The 17,014-nt window shown below is 55.2% G+C and overlaps 6 protein-coding genes across 6 annotated transcripts; 5 read left to right on the top strand and 1 right to left on the bottom strand.

The window, feature by feature from the left end:
* Positions 1-774: 774 nt before the first annotated feature.
* Positions 775-1,957, top strand: PV07_11527 (uncharacterized protein). Its single transcript, XM_016398972.1, has 2 exons — positions 775-1,205; positions 1,267-1,957. The coding sequence occupies exons 1-2, from the start codon at positions 1,081-1,083 to the stop codon at positions 1,742-1,744; spliced, it is 603 nt and encodes a 200-aa protein (XP_016243534.1). The 5' UTR covers positions 775-1,080; the 3' UTR covers positions 1,745-1,957.
* A 1,713-nt stretch (positions 1,958-3,670) lies between these two features.
* On the top strand, positions 3,671-5,773 carry PV07_11526 (uncharacterized protein; the record flags this gene model as incomplete). Its single annotated transcript, XM_016398971.1, has 8 exons — positions 3,671-3,805; positions 3,855-3,905; positions 3,964-4,074; positions 4,153-4,306; positions 4,354-4,725; positions 4,779-4,821; positions 4,943-5,160; positions 5,247-5,773. The coding sequence occupies 8 exons, from the start codon at positions 3,671-3,673 to the stop codon at positions 5,771-5,773; spliced, it is 1,611 nt and encodes a 536-aa protein (XP_016243533.1).
* Positions 5,774-6,336: 563 nt separating this feature from the next.
* On the top strand, positions 6,337-9,122 carry PV07_11525 (uncharacterized protein; the record flags this gene model as incomplete). The annotated part of the gene is made up of 4 exons (XM_016398970.1): positions 6,337-7,562; positions 7,619-8,386; positions 8,481-8,756; positions 8,814-9,122. The coding sequence occupies 4 exons, from the start codon at positions 6,337-6,339 to the stop codon at positions 8,938-8,940; spliced, it is 2,397 nt and encodes a 798-aa protein (XP_016243532.1). The 3' UTR covers positions 8,941-9,122.
* A 520-nt stretch (positions 9,123-9,642) lies between these two features.
* On the top strand, positions 9,643-11,548 carry PV07_11524 (uncharacterized protein; the record flags this gene model as incomplete). The annotated part of the gene is made up of 1 exon (XM_016398969.1): positions 9,643-11,548. The coding sequence occupies exon 1, from the start codon at positions 9,746-9,748 to the stop codon at positions 11,546-11,548; it is 1,803 nt and encodes a 600-aa protein (XP_016243531.1). The 5' UTR covers positions 9,643-9,745.
* Positions 11,496-14,603, bottom strand: PV07_11523 (uncharacterized protein). Its single transcript, XM_016398968.1, has 3 exons — positions 13,876-14,603; positions 13,419-13,816; positions 11,496-13,328 (listed from the first exon to the last, which is right to left on the bottom strand). The coding sequence occupies exons 1-3, from the start codon at positions 14,368-14,370 to the stop codon at positions 11,990-11,992; spliced, it is 2,232 nt and encodes a 743-aa protein (XP_016243530.1). The 5' UTR covers positions 14,371-14,603; the 3' UTR covers positions 11,496-11,989.
* Positions 14,604-14,889: 286 nt separating this feature from the next.
* On the top strand, positions 14,890-16,870 carry PV07_11522 (uncharacterized protein). The gene has a single exon (XM_016398967.1). The coding sequence runs from the start codon at positions 14,989-14,991 to the stop codon at positions 16,558-16,560; it is 1,572 nt and encodes a 523-aa protein (XP_016243529.1). The 5' UTR covers positions 14,890-14,988; the 3' UTR covers positions 16,561-16,870.
* Positions 16,871-17,014: the final 144 nt, after the last annotated feature.

The raw sequence follows: 17,014 nt of genomic DNA, 5'->3' as shown, positions 1-17,014 counted from the left end.
CTGCATATCTGCGTCTGCGTGCCACCGTAGGCTTTTTATCATCTTCTTGGAACTGAGGATGGTTGTTATACTAACATCAGTCTCGAGAGCGGAAAATACATCTCGTTCATCCATCCCTCTTGAGTACAATGAGACCCGCTCGATCTGAGGTCTCGCAGTGTGTCCGCCTTCGAGATAACCTGTCAATTCGACGAAATGCTTTGGGGCAGTCCGGACAACGGTCAGCAATTGCACAGAGAGGCTGACAGAAAAGCGATTGTGGTATTCTCGTTTGAATGAATAGGTCGCTATCGTGACAGATGATGCTTTCGAGCCCCTGCTCGTGGGTTGACGCTCTTGGGTCACTTACAGTCGCCATGATGTCGCATAAGATCTATCGAGATTGGTAAGGGGTCAGCAGCTCAGAGCCTCACCTCAAGGCTCCATTTCTAGTAGTGGGTAATAGACCGATCTCATCTTGAACAGGGTTGCAGACCATATCCCCCTTTTACCAGGTTTGTCAACCATAGTCCAGCCCCTTATTAGGACACCCATCTCCTCTCGTATCAACAGAGACAGCAGCTCGACAGTAGCGAGACATTGCGGCTTTCTATTGGCCACCCCGCGAATCGGCCGACTTCATCACCTGATTTAGGGCGAGCATCCCACGTCCAACCTCGACGATTGCTGACTTGGACGTCCTCTTCGGTCATAACGCCTGACCAGGGACACAATCAAATACGACATTGGCAAACCCTTGGCCGCGCGGTCAGAAGAAATGATCCAATAAGTCGTGGCGAAGTTGGGCAAGACAGGCGCCTTGATCTAGAGATACGAGGGATTTCCCCTCAGCAAGCTTACCACTAAACGACGATAGTGGCTGTTTGGGTGACACAAAAACTTGCCCTAGTCATTGGATCCACGTGGTAGGCTCTGAGATTGAAGAGCGGAGAACCCGCACCTATACGAGGCCGCCCATATGGTTAGGCCTGTCAGCCTGGGGAAATATAAGAGCCTGTACATGTCGCAGAAGTCTCGATTGTCAAGATACAGAACCTTTCTCCAGACACATCACTGCAGTCCCGTATATCCATCGTCATCATGGGATCCCTCCCAGCAGTTGTCGATTTTGATGCCCCGAGCGACAAGGTGTTGAGCCCATCTTTCCTGGCTCACGTCGTCTTGCGCACCGGAAAGTTGAAGGAGATGGTGGATTTCTATACGACGTAAGTTTTCCCATCCACGCTCTTAGTTGCATAATCTGCTTCGATGCCGACAAGAAACCAGCTTCCTCGGGGCCCATGTCACCCACGGGAACGATTTCCTTTGTTTCATCACCTACGACCACGAGCACCACCGCATCGCCCTGGTTCAGCTTCCGGAGACTGGGCCAAAAGTCAATGCCAGCGCGGGATTGCACCACATTGCCTTCACTTTCGCAAGCTTGTCGGATCTCCTGCTGTCGTATCGCCAGCGCAAGGCCAAGGGTTTCCTGCCGGCTTGGTGCGTCAACCATGGCCCAACAATCTCGATCTACTACAAGGACCCGGACGGAAACATGCTGGAGACTCAAGTGGATTGTTTTGACACGCCCGCTGAGGCCACTGAGTACATGATGGGCAAGGAATTCGCGGAGAATCCGATCGGGGTGGATTTCGACCCAGAAGACTTCATCGATAGGATCAGGCGAGGAGAGCCAGAAGCCAATCTGAAGCGCAGACCGGATATTGGCCCCAGAGGGCCGCCTAATCTTGACGATGCGTGAGCACTCACGTGGAGGATGGAAGTCAATGGCAGAGAAGGCCATCCGCAAGTCATGAATGTTTTCTGGTGGTTCGATTTGGGAAGGGACTTGACCAGAATTCCTCGACCCTTCCACGATTGTCATTTTCACATGTCAATTACCTTTCAACATCAAGTACTTGCTCTTCGTGTATACCTTGGGATCACGTATCCTCTCCCACATATGAGCATTCTGGCAGCTTGTCCTTTTCGTCTGCAAAACCCACGGCTTGTGGGTGCCATGCTTGTAGCCCTACTATCACGAGCTTCTGCCAGCATAGATCGGTGACAAGCCCCTTTCTTTTTCGAGGTCGCATAGATACGAGTGGTTAGTATTCGCTTGTGAGCAACAAGAATTGTATCTTCGCTGCAGAATGGTTCTGCGACCACACTTTGACTTCGTACATGGGGCGCGGGATAGCGAGCAACATCCTCTCAAAAGAGCAAAGGGCCTTGAGTTGCTTACTGCCGCTTATAGACAAGATATGGTTGCTGTACGTCGTTGATGATATGAGGTGAGAAATTGGCAGGGACGATGAACCTCCGCGTCAACTGTGGGCACCAAATGGCCATTACGTCATTACACGTGACATCAAGACCATTGAAAACCACGTGGTGCGAGGTCACGTTACCAGCACTTTTGAGACTTCGCCTCTTTGGCTTCTTCACTCAACTACTATATTTCTGTCAACGCGACTCATCTCTGTCCTGAAGACCTCGACGCGACGCTGTACGTGCTACAACACGAACTGCCAATGACGATCCAACAGTCAACGTCGCCACCGACGCCTGAGGAGAGAGACCAGGTCGGATAGTCCCTTCCCCTCGGTTACTGCGGCCCCCAAGCCTGGCACCATGCCTGAGCGTGAGGAAAAGGCTTCTTTCGCCATCGCCACCAACCACTACCGTCATCTACTACCAGTGGATATGCATCAGTGAACGGGATGCAGAAGCTTGTTCTCAAACATGAAGCTACCCGCAGCCTGGCTCTCAAAAATACATGTACAACTCTATAATACGGTGGTTTACCCACCGAAACTCCCTAGATATCCCCTGGAACAGATTATTCTTTACGATATTTTCGTATCGTGGACCACCGGCAGCCCGTCTTCTGAGCTATAGCTGCAATATAGTACATCAGATGCAATTACGCCCATTGGAATACATTTCCAGGTCAGGCTGCATGACGCATTCCTAAAGACGCCTTGCGCCCACGCGGAGCTCGCTGCCGGTCGTCCAAAGTGATCATCAGTCTTCCACGAGATCTCCAACTGTCATGGCAGGATATTGTCCGGTGGCTTGGAATGGGGTCTAGCGATCGACCGAAAAAGACATCACCACAAAATGCCGATCAATCGCCCACCACCGCGAAGATCCCTCTTTGGGCTAGTCTATACAGCTGATGATGTGTACAGACACTCCATCTTGTGGGAGAAAAGCGCCTACCCGCCTCCACAAACCGATACAAGTTTTTCTGGGGGTTGAACTGCAAATAAGCTTGAAACGAAGCGAGTGACCTGCCGTTTGTGATCGCTGATTTCGAGGCATCATGTTGCCAGATTCTGCCGTGTATCCTCCGCTGATGCATTGTTGATCCAGGGTACTCTTCGAGAATGTTTATGTAACATGGTCCATCTCCCTGGTGTCCCTGGCCACGAAGCCTTCTGCACCAAGTCCCTTCGGTTGCAAGGAAGATTTCTCTTTCATTGGCGGAAACGGTACCTCCTTCCAGACCAAATTTGATCGTCTGCAAATTTCCCAACCTACAGCCTCCGTGGTGTGGGTTTAAGGGGACGAATATGGGAGATATAAACCAGCTTCTTCTGCCTTCCCGCTCTACTGCTGTCTTCTACCTGAGTTCTCGAACCTTGCCTTTGGTCCAGGAGTGGTAGGTAGCATATTCCTCGCTATGGCTCTTATCAAGTTCCCCAAGATATACAATACCTACTTTGTGGCCTTCATAGCCACGGTGGGAGGGATGTTGTTTGGTTTTGATATCTCCTCCATGTCAGCGATCATTGGCACAAAACAGTACAATGACTTTGTAAGTTCCTGGCCTATCTTTCGGAAACAAGATGGCTCATAATCAAAAGTTCAACAAACCAGCAGGTGTTACTCAAGGCGCGATTGGTTCCGCATTGGCAGTACGTTCTCCTTCGTGACGTTCCATCAAGGTCGAGACGAGCTAACAGGTGTTTGCAGGCTGGATCGGTGGTAGGATCCATCATTGCGGGTCCTGTGTCGAACAAAATTGGAAGAAGAGATTCGATCATGTTTGCCTGTCTTTTCTGGCTTTGTGGTACGGCAGTACAGGTAAGGACCGAGAACGCTCTAAGTTTCTACGGCTTATTGTGGTAACAAGACACTAATCTGTTTTGTTGAAAATGACAGACGGGAACTTCGGGCATCGGCTCTCTTATTGCTGGACGAGTTCTGAACGGGATCACTGTCGGCATTACCAGCTCGCAAGTGCCTGTCTATCTCGCAGAAATCAGCCGAAAGGAAAAACGCGGCGCCCTCATCATCATCCAGCAACTTGCTATAGGTGAGTTTGGGTTTACCTTGAGATGTACTTTGCTGACGACCGTTGAGAATGGGGTATCTTGATCATGTACTTTATCGGATACGGGTGCAGCTTTATCGACGGAGCAGCCAGTTTCCGAACGGCATGGGGAATCCAATTTGTGCCCTGCGTCTTCCTGATGTGTGGACTGCCGTTCCTGCCTCGCTCTCCTCGTTGGCTGGCGAAAGTCGACAGAATTGATGAAGCCATCAGAACTCTTGCAAAAATTCAAGCCAAGGGAGACATCACCGACCCTCTCGTCGTCGCCGAGTGGGAGGATATCACCACAACCCTTGCTGCAGAACGGCTCGCCCCTGCAGGCTGGCGCAAGTTTGTACTCAACGGAATGTGGAAACGAACCCTTGCAGGCTTTACAGTCCAAATGTGGCAGCAGAACTCAGGTGCGAACTTGAAGATAGTGGAAGGTGGCTTCACAAGGCTGATCTTGATTCAGGTGCGAATGTCATGACGTACTACGTGGTGTATATCTTTATGATGTAAGTCGAAATCTTGTTCTGGAGGTTTGAAGCCAGGGAGGACGCTTTGAGGAGAAAACCCCGGTCTGAAGAGATCAGGGTACGGTTTCCAGGTGAATGTTTGGCTAACAGCCTTGACCAGGGCCGGGCTTACTGGGAACATCAACTTGATCGCTTCTGGTGTGCAGTATGCCCTGTTTATCGTCTTTACAACTGTCATGTTCTTCTACATTGACAGGACTGGCCGCAGACCACTGCTCGTCTATGGAGCTCTCGCCATGGGTGCGTGTCATTTCGTGGTTGGTGGTATACTGTCTGCTGGAGAGAGTGTACCCGGCGGCGTTGGTGGCAATCCCAACGGTGAGCTCTCCCTCCGCTCAACTGGTCGTCTCGCACTCCAGAAGTGCGCCGTACCGCCTCCAGGATGGATACTGACAAAGAATCAGTGGTCATCAAAGTCACGGGCGCAAAGGCTAACACAGTCATCGCCTTTTCCTACCTCTTGATCATCATCTACGCGCTGACCCTCGCACCGGTCTGCTGGGTGTACGCCGCCGAAGTCTGGAGTCTGGAAACCCGAGCCACCGGAATGGGCATTGCGGCTCTGGGTAACTGGCTCTTTAACTTCGCTCTCGGCCTCTACATTCCGCCTGGATTCCAAAATATCAAGTGGGGCTTGTTTATTGTCTTTGGGTGTCTGTGCATTCTCGGTGCGATCCAATTCTACTTCACATATCCTGAGACATGCAACAAGTCGCTGGAGGAGATTGAGGAGATGTTCTCGCACGGCGGACCCAGGCCGTGGCATACCAGACCTGGCCAGTCCAGACTTGACAGAATGGTGGAGACAGCGCGCGAAAAGCACTACACGGTGGAAGATGTTAAACGAGACTTGAAGAGTGGTTCGATTGACCATGATGGCCATGTCGAAGTTGCCGCAGGGAAGACGGAGGAGGAAAAGGTCAAAGGGTGAACTTGAGGCTGAACACTTCCCCCACAAGTTTCCTGCGACTGAGCGAGCTGAGATACTAGTTGAATGGGTTTAGTTACAAGGGAAGGGAGCCCGTCTGCGTGGACATATGGCCTTTCGGGCGCAGATTGCACTGTTAGATCAACACTTCTCTCCATAGTCTCTAATACAGCAAATTGATATATCCATATATACGAACACAATCAGTCTCAACACTATCCTTCCCCCGCTTGGCCATTATGTACCGGAAGGTTGATCTTGCGCCATGATCAGCATTCCCCAGACGTAGAGCGTCCATCCAGCCAAATGGCCCCCTTCTCTTGCCTCCCCGCGCGTGGCAATGACCAACTAGTTGCATCGTGGCTTGCGGGGTTGAACAGGGGGAACACACGAGGATTGTGGGCGGCAATCAGTGCCATCCATCGACCACGGAAAAGCCGCTGCCCACCGGGCGCCGTCAACCGTCAATCGTCAACCTCTTCGTCTCTATCTTTCTTCTTTATCCAGCTACAACCAGGGAACGACAATGAGCCACAATGACCGCTACCAAGTCCCCATGGTAGACAATGGGCTCGACCAAGGTTGTCCGCCGCCGAACTCCTGCCTCAGCGCCGTGTCCCGAGTGCGGTCGCGCCTTTTCTCGCAACGACAGCTTGAGTCGCCATCTCAAAACACACCTGAACCACGCAGAAGAGCGGCCGTTCCACCGAATCATCAACGAAAAGTTCCGCGCATGCAATCAATGCCGCAAGTCCAAGATCCGCTGCACGGGGACCAACCCCTGCACCCGCTGTGAACAGCTTCAGGAACAATGTTCTTATGACCAAAGCCGTGGGGATGACAGGGCGTCGTGGGCGCATCCTCCTCCAGCCATGTCCGTCTCGGAGGAACCGCGAGAGAATGCTTCAGCTCCCTCGCCGTCGCCACCACCATCCTCAGGCGGACAACAGCCACGGGGCCGAGTGGCCGTCCAAGAATCGGAAGATCTCTCGCTGGGTGCTGCTAAGACCCCAGACGACCGATTGGCGCTGCCGATTTCCTCGCCAGAGAACACTGCGGCGATGCTTCACCTTGCGCTGGCTTCGAATCCCGAGACTCGATCGGTGGATTTCGACGGCGGCAAGGACTTCTCAGTCATCCCATCGACATACGTCTCTCCGACGTTTCACATATTGGATCCTTATAGTTATAGATTGCCCTCTATAGCTGATTCCCGCGAGGCGCCTACACCGAGCAGCCAGGCGTTTGCGCAATGCAAATACCCTGTTCTGCAGTACCTGTCGCCATTCCTGGATAGGGATTTTGGATCTGGTCTTGCCTGCGACCTCCTGGACACCTACTTCTCGAGCGCCTTTCTCAGTCGCATGCATCCCACATGCCACCACATCCACAACTTCATCTTGCGCCGGATCGACGTCCTCGACCCTTCTCAGCCCCGTCAAACTCATCCGGCGCTCTTGGGCAGCATGCTGTTTGTGGCTGCCTTCAGCGACAAAGCTCTGGGCTTGTTTAGTGGGCCCGAGGAGAAGGATCGAGTCTGCAAGTATTTGAGTCTGCTCACGTATCGACTGCTTAATCCCGCCAGATATGAGCCGTTGTTGAGACAGGAAGACTTGGGGTTGCCTCCCATCTTTGGCTCGGAATCGGGATGGAGCAATGATGACCTCCTTCGAGCTTTGGACATCCCGAACGATACCTTCCCTGAGTCCTGGGGCATGGACTATATTATCGCGTTTATCCATGTTTCCTCGGTGATTTCAGGGAGTGAGAAGAAGGCGGCAAGCATCAGATGGTAAGTCAATACTCGGACTATCGGCGATGGCATGACCATTTCTGACTCCCCACCAGGTGGAGTGTGGCTTTCAACCTGGCGAGAGATTTGAAGTTGAATGAGGAGGTGCAGTCCACCATAATGCCATACGATGCAGGGAATGGATCAACCAGCCTGAATTGCAAGTGTTCCCTGAGTCAGCACGCTGAGGGAGACTTCATCAACGAAGTCCAGCGAGAGGAGCGTCGCCGGACGTGGTGGCTCTTGTTCCTGATGGACCGACATCTGGCATTGTGTTACAATAGGCCGCTCGCACTGTTGGAAGCCGAATGCAGAGATCTGCTGCTGCCGCTCGACGATGTCACCTGGCAATCCGGTGCGCAGCCACACAGCCACGGTACTCGTGCTGAAGGGCCTCGATGCATGTTACTACCTTCCGGGACTGGACGCTCACATGGGCCTCCCAAGATCTTTTCGGGAGTGGGCCTCTTCGAATTCTTCTTGCCGTTGATGGTCCACTGTGGTACGCTCCTGGATTGGAACCGGTCCCGCCTCCATCCCGTTCTTTCGGGGGCGTCGATCTGGAGTTCACAAGAACGTCAAATCCTGCGTGAGCTTGATCACTACCAAGCGACTTTGGATCGGGTGACCGCGAGAATATACGCCGAGAACGACTCCGAGAAAGATTCCGGGTGGAAGCCGTCTTCCGCCGCGGTGGCAGAAGAGTCTGAAGCAACGCACATTGCTAAGACTGTTGCTGGGTACGCGAGCCACATTGTGAGCGTTCTCAGGATCCTGGTGGGTTCAAAGTGGGATCCAGTTTGTCTCTTTGAGGACGCCGATTTGTAAGTCCACCTGGTGTTTGTTGGCGGCGAAGAGTCACATCATGAACCCTTTTTCCTTTGCCTACCTGGATACAGAGCTGACGGAATGTTACAGCTGGACCTCTTCACTGGGCTTCAAAGACTCCATGTCGCACACAATGGCTGCCTCTGAGTGCGTTACCCAGATTCTGGAATGTGACCCGGACATCAGTTTCATGCCGTACTTCTTTGGTATCCAACTCCTCCACGGCAGCCTTCTTCTCCTGCTGGTCGCGTACCGTCTACAGGCAGATTCTGGGAATGCGATCCTGGCTGCCTGCGAGGCAGTCATCAGAGCGACAGAAGCATGTTTCGTCACTCTTCCAACGGACTATCAGCGCCAGTTCCGCAAGTAAGCACAATCTGTTTCCCTCCGACCGAGCCTAGTCGATGCTGACGAGCAGTCCAGTGTGATGCGATCAGCCATAGCCCTTGCCAAGGGCAGGAGGAGCAATCCACGGGACACAGAAAAGCAATTGACCTTCGTTTTAGCCAGATACAGGTGGTCCAGAAATGGAGCCGGCCTGGCTCGTTGAGCATTGCCTTTGGTCCGGTCACATTGTGGTGACTGAACTCGGTCCTCTGCTTGCTTTTGTTCGCCGTCTGTGGTCGCTGGTTCTAGCTTGCGAAATGGCGTAGTAGGGAACAGTGAAAGCAGCCTGCACATTATGGGACGACGCCGTTGCCGTTCTCAAAGGTCGTATGTTGCAAGGCTGAGGATGACAGCGAAAGATGTCCCACAGACGCATGTTCCAGACACATCAGTGTGGACGCGTGAGGCTCTTCCCAGCCTAGCCAACCAAGGCGCCTCCAAATTAGCATAAAGCAACCGGGCCAGGTGTCTGAATCTGGGAGCTCGACTGCATTGTATTGAAATAGTCGCTGCCACAGGCGCAGTCACGCACCAACAGATCTCCCGCAGGGCTCAATCGTCAATTTGCGAATGCCCCCTGCGACGGCGAGGTTAGACAGGAGACTGCTCGGCAAGCAACTATTTGACGACATGGCACAGATACGGCTGAGCCTGGAAGCAAGCCCAAACGCCTTGTTCGCAATCAGGCCAGCGCTTTATTGGCCGAGACTCCCTTGGCAGTGTCTCCCAGCCTGCTCAGCCTTACTATTCCGAGCACCGTGGCGCCAGTAGTGGATCCAGGATAGAACAGTCGTTGGTGTTGGCCCCTTTCCGCCAATTTGGGAATACGAGGAGAGGCCGTCTACACACGGGATGGAAGTCTGGCAAATGTCCTGGCACATCCCTAAAAGCTCCTGACCGCCAGCGCTGCTCAGATCTTTGTCGCGAACCACCTGCAAACGCCGTCCGGGATATGACGATCCGGCAATATGTCGTCCCTCGCCAGGAAGTCGATGATATTCATGAGGGATGTGTATAACCTGGCGGCAAACCCAGGAGACTTGCTGCTTTCGACGACGACATCGACATCGTCGCAAGGCTACCAACCACCTCAAGGTCTCTCGAGTCAGTTCAACCCGGCGTATGCTCGTCCATATCCTCTTCCACCAGTCCCTCCCACTCCAGTCTCGCCTCCACAACACCATTATTCATATCCAGGGCCACACAATGCTCAGTCGTATGGTCACTGGTCTGGCCCGCTGGCGCCCATATCGCCGCCGTTACCTCAGACAGCACTGAATGTATACCCCGTGGCCCATCCCGCTCCGAATATACAAGCATCCACAGGCCGGCCTCCTTCGCCGCCGTCACCCATCATGTCTCCATCGATTCCGCAACCGTATGGGAATCAACCCGCTCATGGGCCACAGCGGTATACTGCTGTGCAGGCACCTCCTGCCCGAAGGCCGCCGCATCATCAGCATGCATCGTCATGGCAGAGTCCAACGTCCCACGAGCTCCATTACCAATACCTGTCGGATGGCGCTGTCAGTGCACAGGATCTCGCCGACCTTGGCCCAAATCCAGATGCTACGCCTCATCGAACTTCGTCCGGCAGGCACTCGGTCTTAGACGGTCAATGGGGAACGCCACGAGCAGAGTCCAGTCGATTGCCATTCGGAGGCAATACCGACAGCCAGCACCTTACCTCTGGGTATGTGGGAGCTGCGTCGAGTGTATCGTGTGCCCCAATCCCTGATCAGCACAGTTCTGCAACGCCCGTCAGTGCGATGATTGGCTCAGGCCAATTCGACGCTCTAGGATACCACGAAATGCCAGCTGTGGCCGTCCACAATGTGCCGGTTGGCCGACAGGAGAGTCGTGCCGATGTGCTACCTGGATTACCAGAACTGCCCAACAATCCTGCCCATGCACCTTTGTCGACACGCGCGTCATCGTATCCTGTGAGTGCTGCTCCAGCCGAGCTCGAGGCGTACAGTTGCACCGTCGAAGCCGTCGAACTTCCCACCTCGCCCGTCACGGCCCCCTCAACACTTTCCACAGATGCCTCGTCGTCCCTGAGACAGCGACCTCGGCGTGCCTCGCGCTACCAGCGTCACTACTCCACCGCGGCGGCAGAAGCGGCGTCGATGAGTGAACTCCTTGCGGCAACCAGTGCGGTCGAGTTGGATTCGACGCCCGTGGTCGCGGGTTTCTCAACCATGACAGGCCCAGCAACAAGCACCACCAACGCGCAGCATTCTCCAGGACTAATCAACCCCGTCAACTACACGCATTCGGGCTGTGTGTACCAGGCATATCCTGGACCCGCACCCGCACCATCTACCTTTCTTTCTTCTGGTCCACCTTCACCGCGCCAATCTTCCCATGTGACGAATCCCTCCCCTCGCGCCGGCCACACTCGTACTCGCTCATCGGCTGCTATTGTTGTTCTTGGTGGGCAGCAGAGCCCCTCTCCCGACGTTCACCAGATGCATCGTCACCAGCTGGTCTCATCGCCCGTGAGCATGGCGGACGCGGAGGCGGACAAGCTGGTTCTTACCCGTGCGAGAGCAAGGACTGCGAGTCTGCCAAGCTCAACTCCTGGCTCACGGCAGCCTCCACCATCGCAGTCTGAACCCAAGCCACGACTCCAGTCGCAGGAAGCGGCAAAGCTGCCTTACCCGCTGCATCACGGCACCGGCGCGGTGACGATGCCGCTGCACCAGGACTACGTGAGGTGGAATGGCGGTGGGAGTAGGCGTGCGTCCACGGCTGGGATGTGGAAGTAGCTATGTAGGCAGCTATGTGGCTATGTAGCTATGTAGGTAGCTAGCTAGTTAGGTCGTCCGTGGGATCTAATCACCATACATAACTTAGAGAGACGTCGTCGCCTGGGCCATTGTCCCAGTCCAGTCGCCAGAAAAGAATCCTTCGTAACAGGAAGGCGTTGCTTTAGATGGCCGTATAGTCACCATGTCAATGTTCCGACCCACGAAGCCGGGATGCCTTCTCCATCGCCTAGACGAAAGAACTCCCTGGACTCAGTATGCTTACTCGCTCGCGTGCATGCTATTCGGACCTTTCGTATGCTATCTCAAAAGCTTCGGGTAGACTTTATTGATCCGGGTACATGGGCCACACGGGTAAATTTAGTGCCAATCTACATACCTACATACCCAAACATAATGCCCAGACGCAGACGCAGACGCATATATCAAGAAATCGGCCATTCACAGCGCGGCGTGCTGCCACTCCTCGTCGACCAGCTTCTCGGAGACGCCCAGCTCGGTCTGGCTGCTCATGGCGCTGGAGTTGGTGCTCTGGCGGCGCAGCAGCTCCTCGAGGCGGACGGTCTCGCCGCGATGCAGGGCCTTGATGATGTCCTGCTTCTTGCGGCGGCTGCAGCGCACGCGGGCCTCGTAGAGGGTACAGCGCTTGGAGTCGTCGCACCACCCGCCGGTCCAGAAGCGGTCGCCGGAGCAGGACATGCCGAAGATGTCGAGCCCCAACGCGAGCGAGACCAGCGCGGTGGTCGTGCCGATCAGGCCCAGCGACGAGAGGTGGTGCTTGGCCAGCGGGAGCAGCAGGATCGCCACCGCGATGCACGACCGCACCACCAGCCGCGGGCCCTTGCGCAGCCGCGGGTTCTCCAGCGTCTTGTGCACGTGGCAGTACGACAGCAGCGTCATGGACAGCAGCGCCGCCGCGATCCCTCCGCAGTAGAACCACCGGAGGCCCGCGTCGAGGTCCGCGACCGACTTGGGCTGGTACGATTCGCCCAGGGCCTCGACGTCGGCGTTGGCGCAGTCGTGCGCCAGCACCAGCTTCGACAGCGTCGCCGCCGCGAGGACGTACGACAGCACGAACGGCAGGTGGCACGTGATCCAGACGGTGCTGGACAGCCAGTGCCGCCGGATGGCGTGCACGTGCACCCCCTGGTGGTCGATCTCGAAGTACAGCCACTGGAAGGCGAAGGCCTGGATAAGGCCCAGGATGCCCTTGCCCAGGAACGCGTTGAGGCCGACGCGGGCGCGCGACTGGTACAGGATCGTGAGCACCGAGTACCCGAACACCAGCGACACAAAGGCGTTGGTGCGCTCGGTGCGGTGCTCGATGTTGATCGCCGGGTAGAATTCAAAGTACTTCCGGATGAAGCGCTCCCTGCGGCTGCCTCCCCGCGCGTGCAAATGGCGGGCAGAGGCGCGCGACAGGAACATGCCGAACCCTTGGCCCCACAGGTCGATGACGATGGCGATCCAGATGAGCGCCAGTTGGCCCGGGTAGTCGACGTGGATGCTGCCGATCCAAAACACGATGGCCAGGAGGATGATGAAGGACGTGTACAGGAGCGTCCCCCGGATCAGGGGCACGACGTACGAGAGCCAGGTAAAGTACAGGGCGCCGTAGAAGCGCTCGGCCAGATAGAAGGACATCATCGGGATGTATGTGTCGAACTCTCCGCCGGGGTGTCTCGCCTCGAACGCGTACGAGATGTTGGTGGTGTACGCGAAGAGGAGGATCAGGTACAGCATCACAGACAGCTTTTGGACGACGTCGTCTCGCTCGAACCTTGCGTTGCAGTCAGCCATGGATAATCACGATAACAAAAGGAATGGGTCCAGTTTCGTGGTGATTTTGACTGGGCTCTCTTAAACTCACCAGTTCGAGACGAGGGTCAGGTCGTTCCAGATCTTAAAGGCCATGGTGAAGTTGATGGCGTACACCAAGAACGACTTCCCCGTGGGGTCCTCGGCGGCCTTGTCCCCAATGATGCCGATGATGCCCACGTAGAGCAAGTCGGCGAACAGTTCAAAGGTGCCAACCTCGCCGCTGCGCGCGGACCGCCACAGCAGGCCCTTGTGGAAGTACTGGCGGATGACGGGCCGTTTGAAGAACTTCATGCCCTCGACGACGCGGCTCTGGTGCTTGTCGAGCAAAGTCTGCTCCGAGCTGGACGGCCCCGAGGATTGCGACGGCGTCGACGAGCCGCTGTGGTCGTCCTTGGTGCGGATACGCGCCGTGTAACCAAACTTGCTGAAGTTGGCGTCCAAGGCCACCTATTCCCCTGGGTTAGCGACAAGTTGCCCTTCAGTACTTGAACGGCGAATAAACGTACGCCATGGTGAGTCAATTGGTTGAGTTCGTTGGACAGATGGTCCAAGTCGTCCCTGACCTTCTCGAACTCGTGGAAGACGTCGCCATGAGTCTCCCGCAGCGTGTCGCGTCGGGCCGTGTGATGTGCGTGCAGCTCGCGTACGACAGCGAGGTGTTCCGGGGTGCCAGATATCACGACGTCGAATTCGTCCGGGCCGTGCTGCTGGCTCAGCTCCTTGCGAAGTTTGGCGTGCTCTTCGGGCGTGTGGGCGATGTGGATTTTGCGGCCGTCGGGGTGGATGAAGTGGCGGATCTTCTCTTTGGCATGGTCGACATGCGGGTGTTGGTGTTGGCGTTGATGGTGTTGTGGCTGTGGCTGCTGTTCGGGTGGAGGGCTCTGAATGCCTGACGGACTCTGAGTCCCTGGAGACATGACCGTGGGCGAGGTGATGGCGGAGGCGACTGCAGTCGACTTCTCGCGCAGACTGTCCAACGGGTCCTCATCCAGGAGGCCCATTGTCGCGAGGTTCCCTGACACAACGAGACAGGAGGAGGGAGGATGAGGGCGCGTGCCCTTTCTGGCGTCCTGGTCTCAATTCATATGATTTTTCACGTTGCCACGGCCAAGTCTCTTCCCTTCTTGGCCATGCGGCTTGTGCTGTGATGAGCTCAGCGAATTGTAGAGACAAGAAGAGGTTTGTCAGCTGCATTAGCTGAATCGGTCAATCTGGGAGTAACCGAGTACGTGAAACCGTGTTGCCACGTCGAAGGTTGGAGATGGGCCACGATGGTGACAGCGGCCCAGAATATTAGGCCCGCAGCTTGTTGCTTGAAGCCCCCCCTCAGGCTGCGACCGCCGCCCGGAAAAATAAAGGGCCCGGCCACTACTTCTTGCTGGTGGGTGCCCCCCAGCTTACGGGCACCATTGGCACCCACTAGCACTACGGGCAACCACTGGAGCCACTGGGAACCTCTGGGAGCTCCTGGTAAGCAACTACTGGTAAAGCTACAGCTGCTACTGGTTGCTCCTCGTCGCCAATCCGCCCGCAGTTCGGCGCGTGCCATGACCTGCCACCTCCAACCCTCCGCTTAATTCGCTGTCAGGGGATTCACTTCCCTAAATTCTGACAGCTACATGCGAGTATTCACTTCCACGTCTCATGAGTTAACCTGTGAATGGCCCCGATCTGGTGACGGGAATGTTATGAACAGACCTAATGCCAGCTACTCGAGAACATATCTCACGCGAGAGAACTACCGCGGCGCAACACTGCTGCGATCTATTCGAGGAGAAGAGTCTCGTCGACAACTACCGAGCTCAATGATGAAGACCGACGTGCGGGAAGATGAGAGTCTCATCTACGCGCCACCTGATTCCAGCTCCTCGGACGAGGATGACCAGCTGGCCCGCAAACCTCCCACTCAGTCCAAAAGCAAGACTCCGAAGCCCCCCAGCCCATCCACGAAACGAGCTGCGAGCACAGCTGCCTCAAACAGACCGAAACGGCAGAAGCTCAAGGATGAACCTGCGCTTGACACGCTAAAGGCCCTTGAAGATTCCACTCTTAGCGATCCATTCCCCGGTTGGACCTCGTCGGGCTCGCAGAAGAGAAAACCCTCCAAGAACTATGCAAATCGCAAATTCTTTCAAAAGCTGGAGCCCATCGAGAGCATGACTGAGCCAGGTGCAAAAGGGACCGGGTTCGTGTCTTATGCTGAAGTGGAAGAGCATGAAGAGAAGGCCTCCAAAACAACATTCATACGCGTTGCCGAAGTACCTGCTCTACCCGTTGCGAAGGGAAAGACCAAGGCAGGCCAGAAAATGACTATCCCGAGCCTTCCGACCGGGGCATCGGAGTCTAAAAGAGCGGAGATTCAAATACCAGAATTGCTCGACTTTTCATCGTCGGGCGGCACAGACCACCTTGCCTCTTTTGATGTGGATTCACCTCGAGGGGAAGGCCGTGAAAGATCGGGGTCGACGTCCTCGCTGTCTTCCGTGGACGACATGTTCCTGCTCGTGCACAATGACGAGTTCAAGGTGGAACCTGAACCACGATCGGCTGGAGTGTGCTGCCCGGTCTGTCAAAGGCCTGTCCGAGACACCATGTCGGTATTTGTGCCGGACAACCTTCGGACGATGCCATTTCAACAACAGCAAAAGTTTTGTTCTCAACATCGACTTGCGGACGCACGAGGGCAATGGGAAGATCGGGGCTACCCCAAGTTGGACTGGGAGAAGCTGGAAACTTTTCGAATACCGAAGAAAACCCAAGAGCTGGGGCGGGTGATCAGTCGAGAAAGCTCCAGTTACTATCTGGATCAGCTGGATGCGAAAATCAAGGCGGCCAAGGGCAACCGCAGGACTATTCGGAACTATCTCAATGAAGGCTTGATCGACATTGCGAAGCCGGGTTACTACGGCCCCAAAGGTGCCCGAATCATAGTGCAAGCAATCACAGAGTCCCTCTCCAAGACTCTCAACAAGGCATTACAGTCGGACCCGGCACTGCGAGCGGCCGGCGTGGGTGCATATGTGAGTGCAGTGTTGGTGCCCGAGCTGACCTTGCAGCTTGTGATGGAAGACATGAAATTGCCGACAGCCAAGGAAGGCAGGAAGGTGCTGGACGAGAGCACTGATATTGGAGTCCTGTTGAATCCGGACGACGACCATGTGGAACGGGAACACGATGGAGAGAATGACTGAGGGAGCCTTGAGATGTCGAAAGGTGTTTATTTTGAACTTATGTCGACGATGAGCGTTGCAGATGCAAGGCGCCAGTGTAATGATGGTTGTCGCAGCGGGATCAGGTTCTTGCGACATGAACAGCGAGAAGAACAGGCACCTGAGTAGAGGTGCCATTAATATCTACCAGAACGATCCTCCATGTACCGCATATGGGCGTATGCAAGCGGGTGTTTTCACGCCCTCAACTTCGAGGACGTATATAGCCAGTGCCATGCACAGCTAACTTTTCCCCATGCTCCTATACAAAGTCCCATGCAATGCATCCCCCTCGCTCCGTCATACTGCCTCGAAAAGTCTTACGTCCTCCCCTGTACAGAGCGCGCTACAGTACCGAGTCCTTCGTGCATAATTCCTCCGTCTGTGCGTGGCCCGAACAGGGAAACGGGGCTGTCTCGCTGTGGCGGCGACAGCC

Source organism: Cladophialophora immunda, assembly GCF_000835495.1.
Source record: "Cladophialophora immunda strain CBS 83496 unplaced genomic scaffold supercont1.7, whole genome shotgun sequence".
In the NCBI taxonomy this organism is placed as follows: domain Eukaryota; kingdom Fungi; phylum Ascomycota; class Eurotiomycetes; order Chaetothyriales; family Herpotrichiellaceae; genus Cladophialophora; species Cladophialophora immunda.
This window is presented reverse-complemented; position numbering and strand designations above follow the sequence as displayed.

What these genes read in the sequence shown, in the direction of transcription:
- PV07_11522 (XM_016398967.1), top strand. Translation starts at nt 14,989, where the DNA reads ATGCGAGTATTCACTTCCACGTCTCATGAGTTAACCTGTGAATGGCCC.
- PV07_11527 (XM_016398972.1), top strand. Translation starts at nt 1,081, where the DNA reads ATGGGATCCCTCCCAGCAGTTGTCGATTTTGATGCCCCGAGCGACAAG. An exon ending in ATGGTGGATTTCTATACGAC is followed by an intron (nt 1,206 to 1,266) that starts GTAAGTTTTCCC and finishes ACAAGAAACCAG; the next exon opens with CTTCCTCGGGGCCCATGTCA.
- PV07_11523 (XM_016398968.1), bottom strand. Translation starts at nt 14,370, where the DNA reads ATGGGCCTCCTGGATGAGGACCCGTTGGACAGTCTGCGCGAGAAGTCG. An exon ending in ACCAATTGACTCACCATGGC is followed by an intron (nt 13,817 to 13,875) that starts GTACGTTTATTC and finishes CCAGGGGAATAG; the next exon opens with GTGGCCTTGGACGCCAACTT. An exon ending in CTGACCCTCGTCTCGAACTG is followed by an intron (nt 13,329 to 13,418) that starts GTGAGTTTAAGA and finishes CTGCAACGCAAG; the next exon opens with GTTCGAGCGAGACGACGTCG.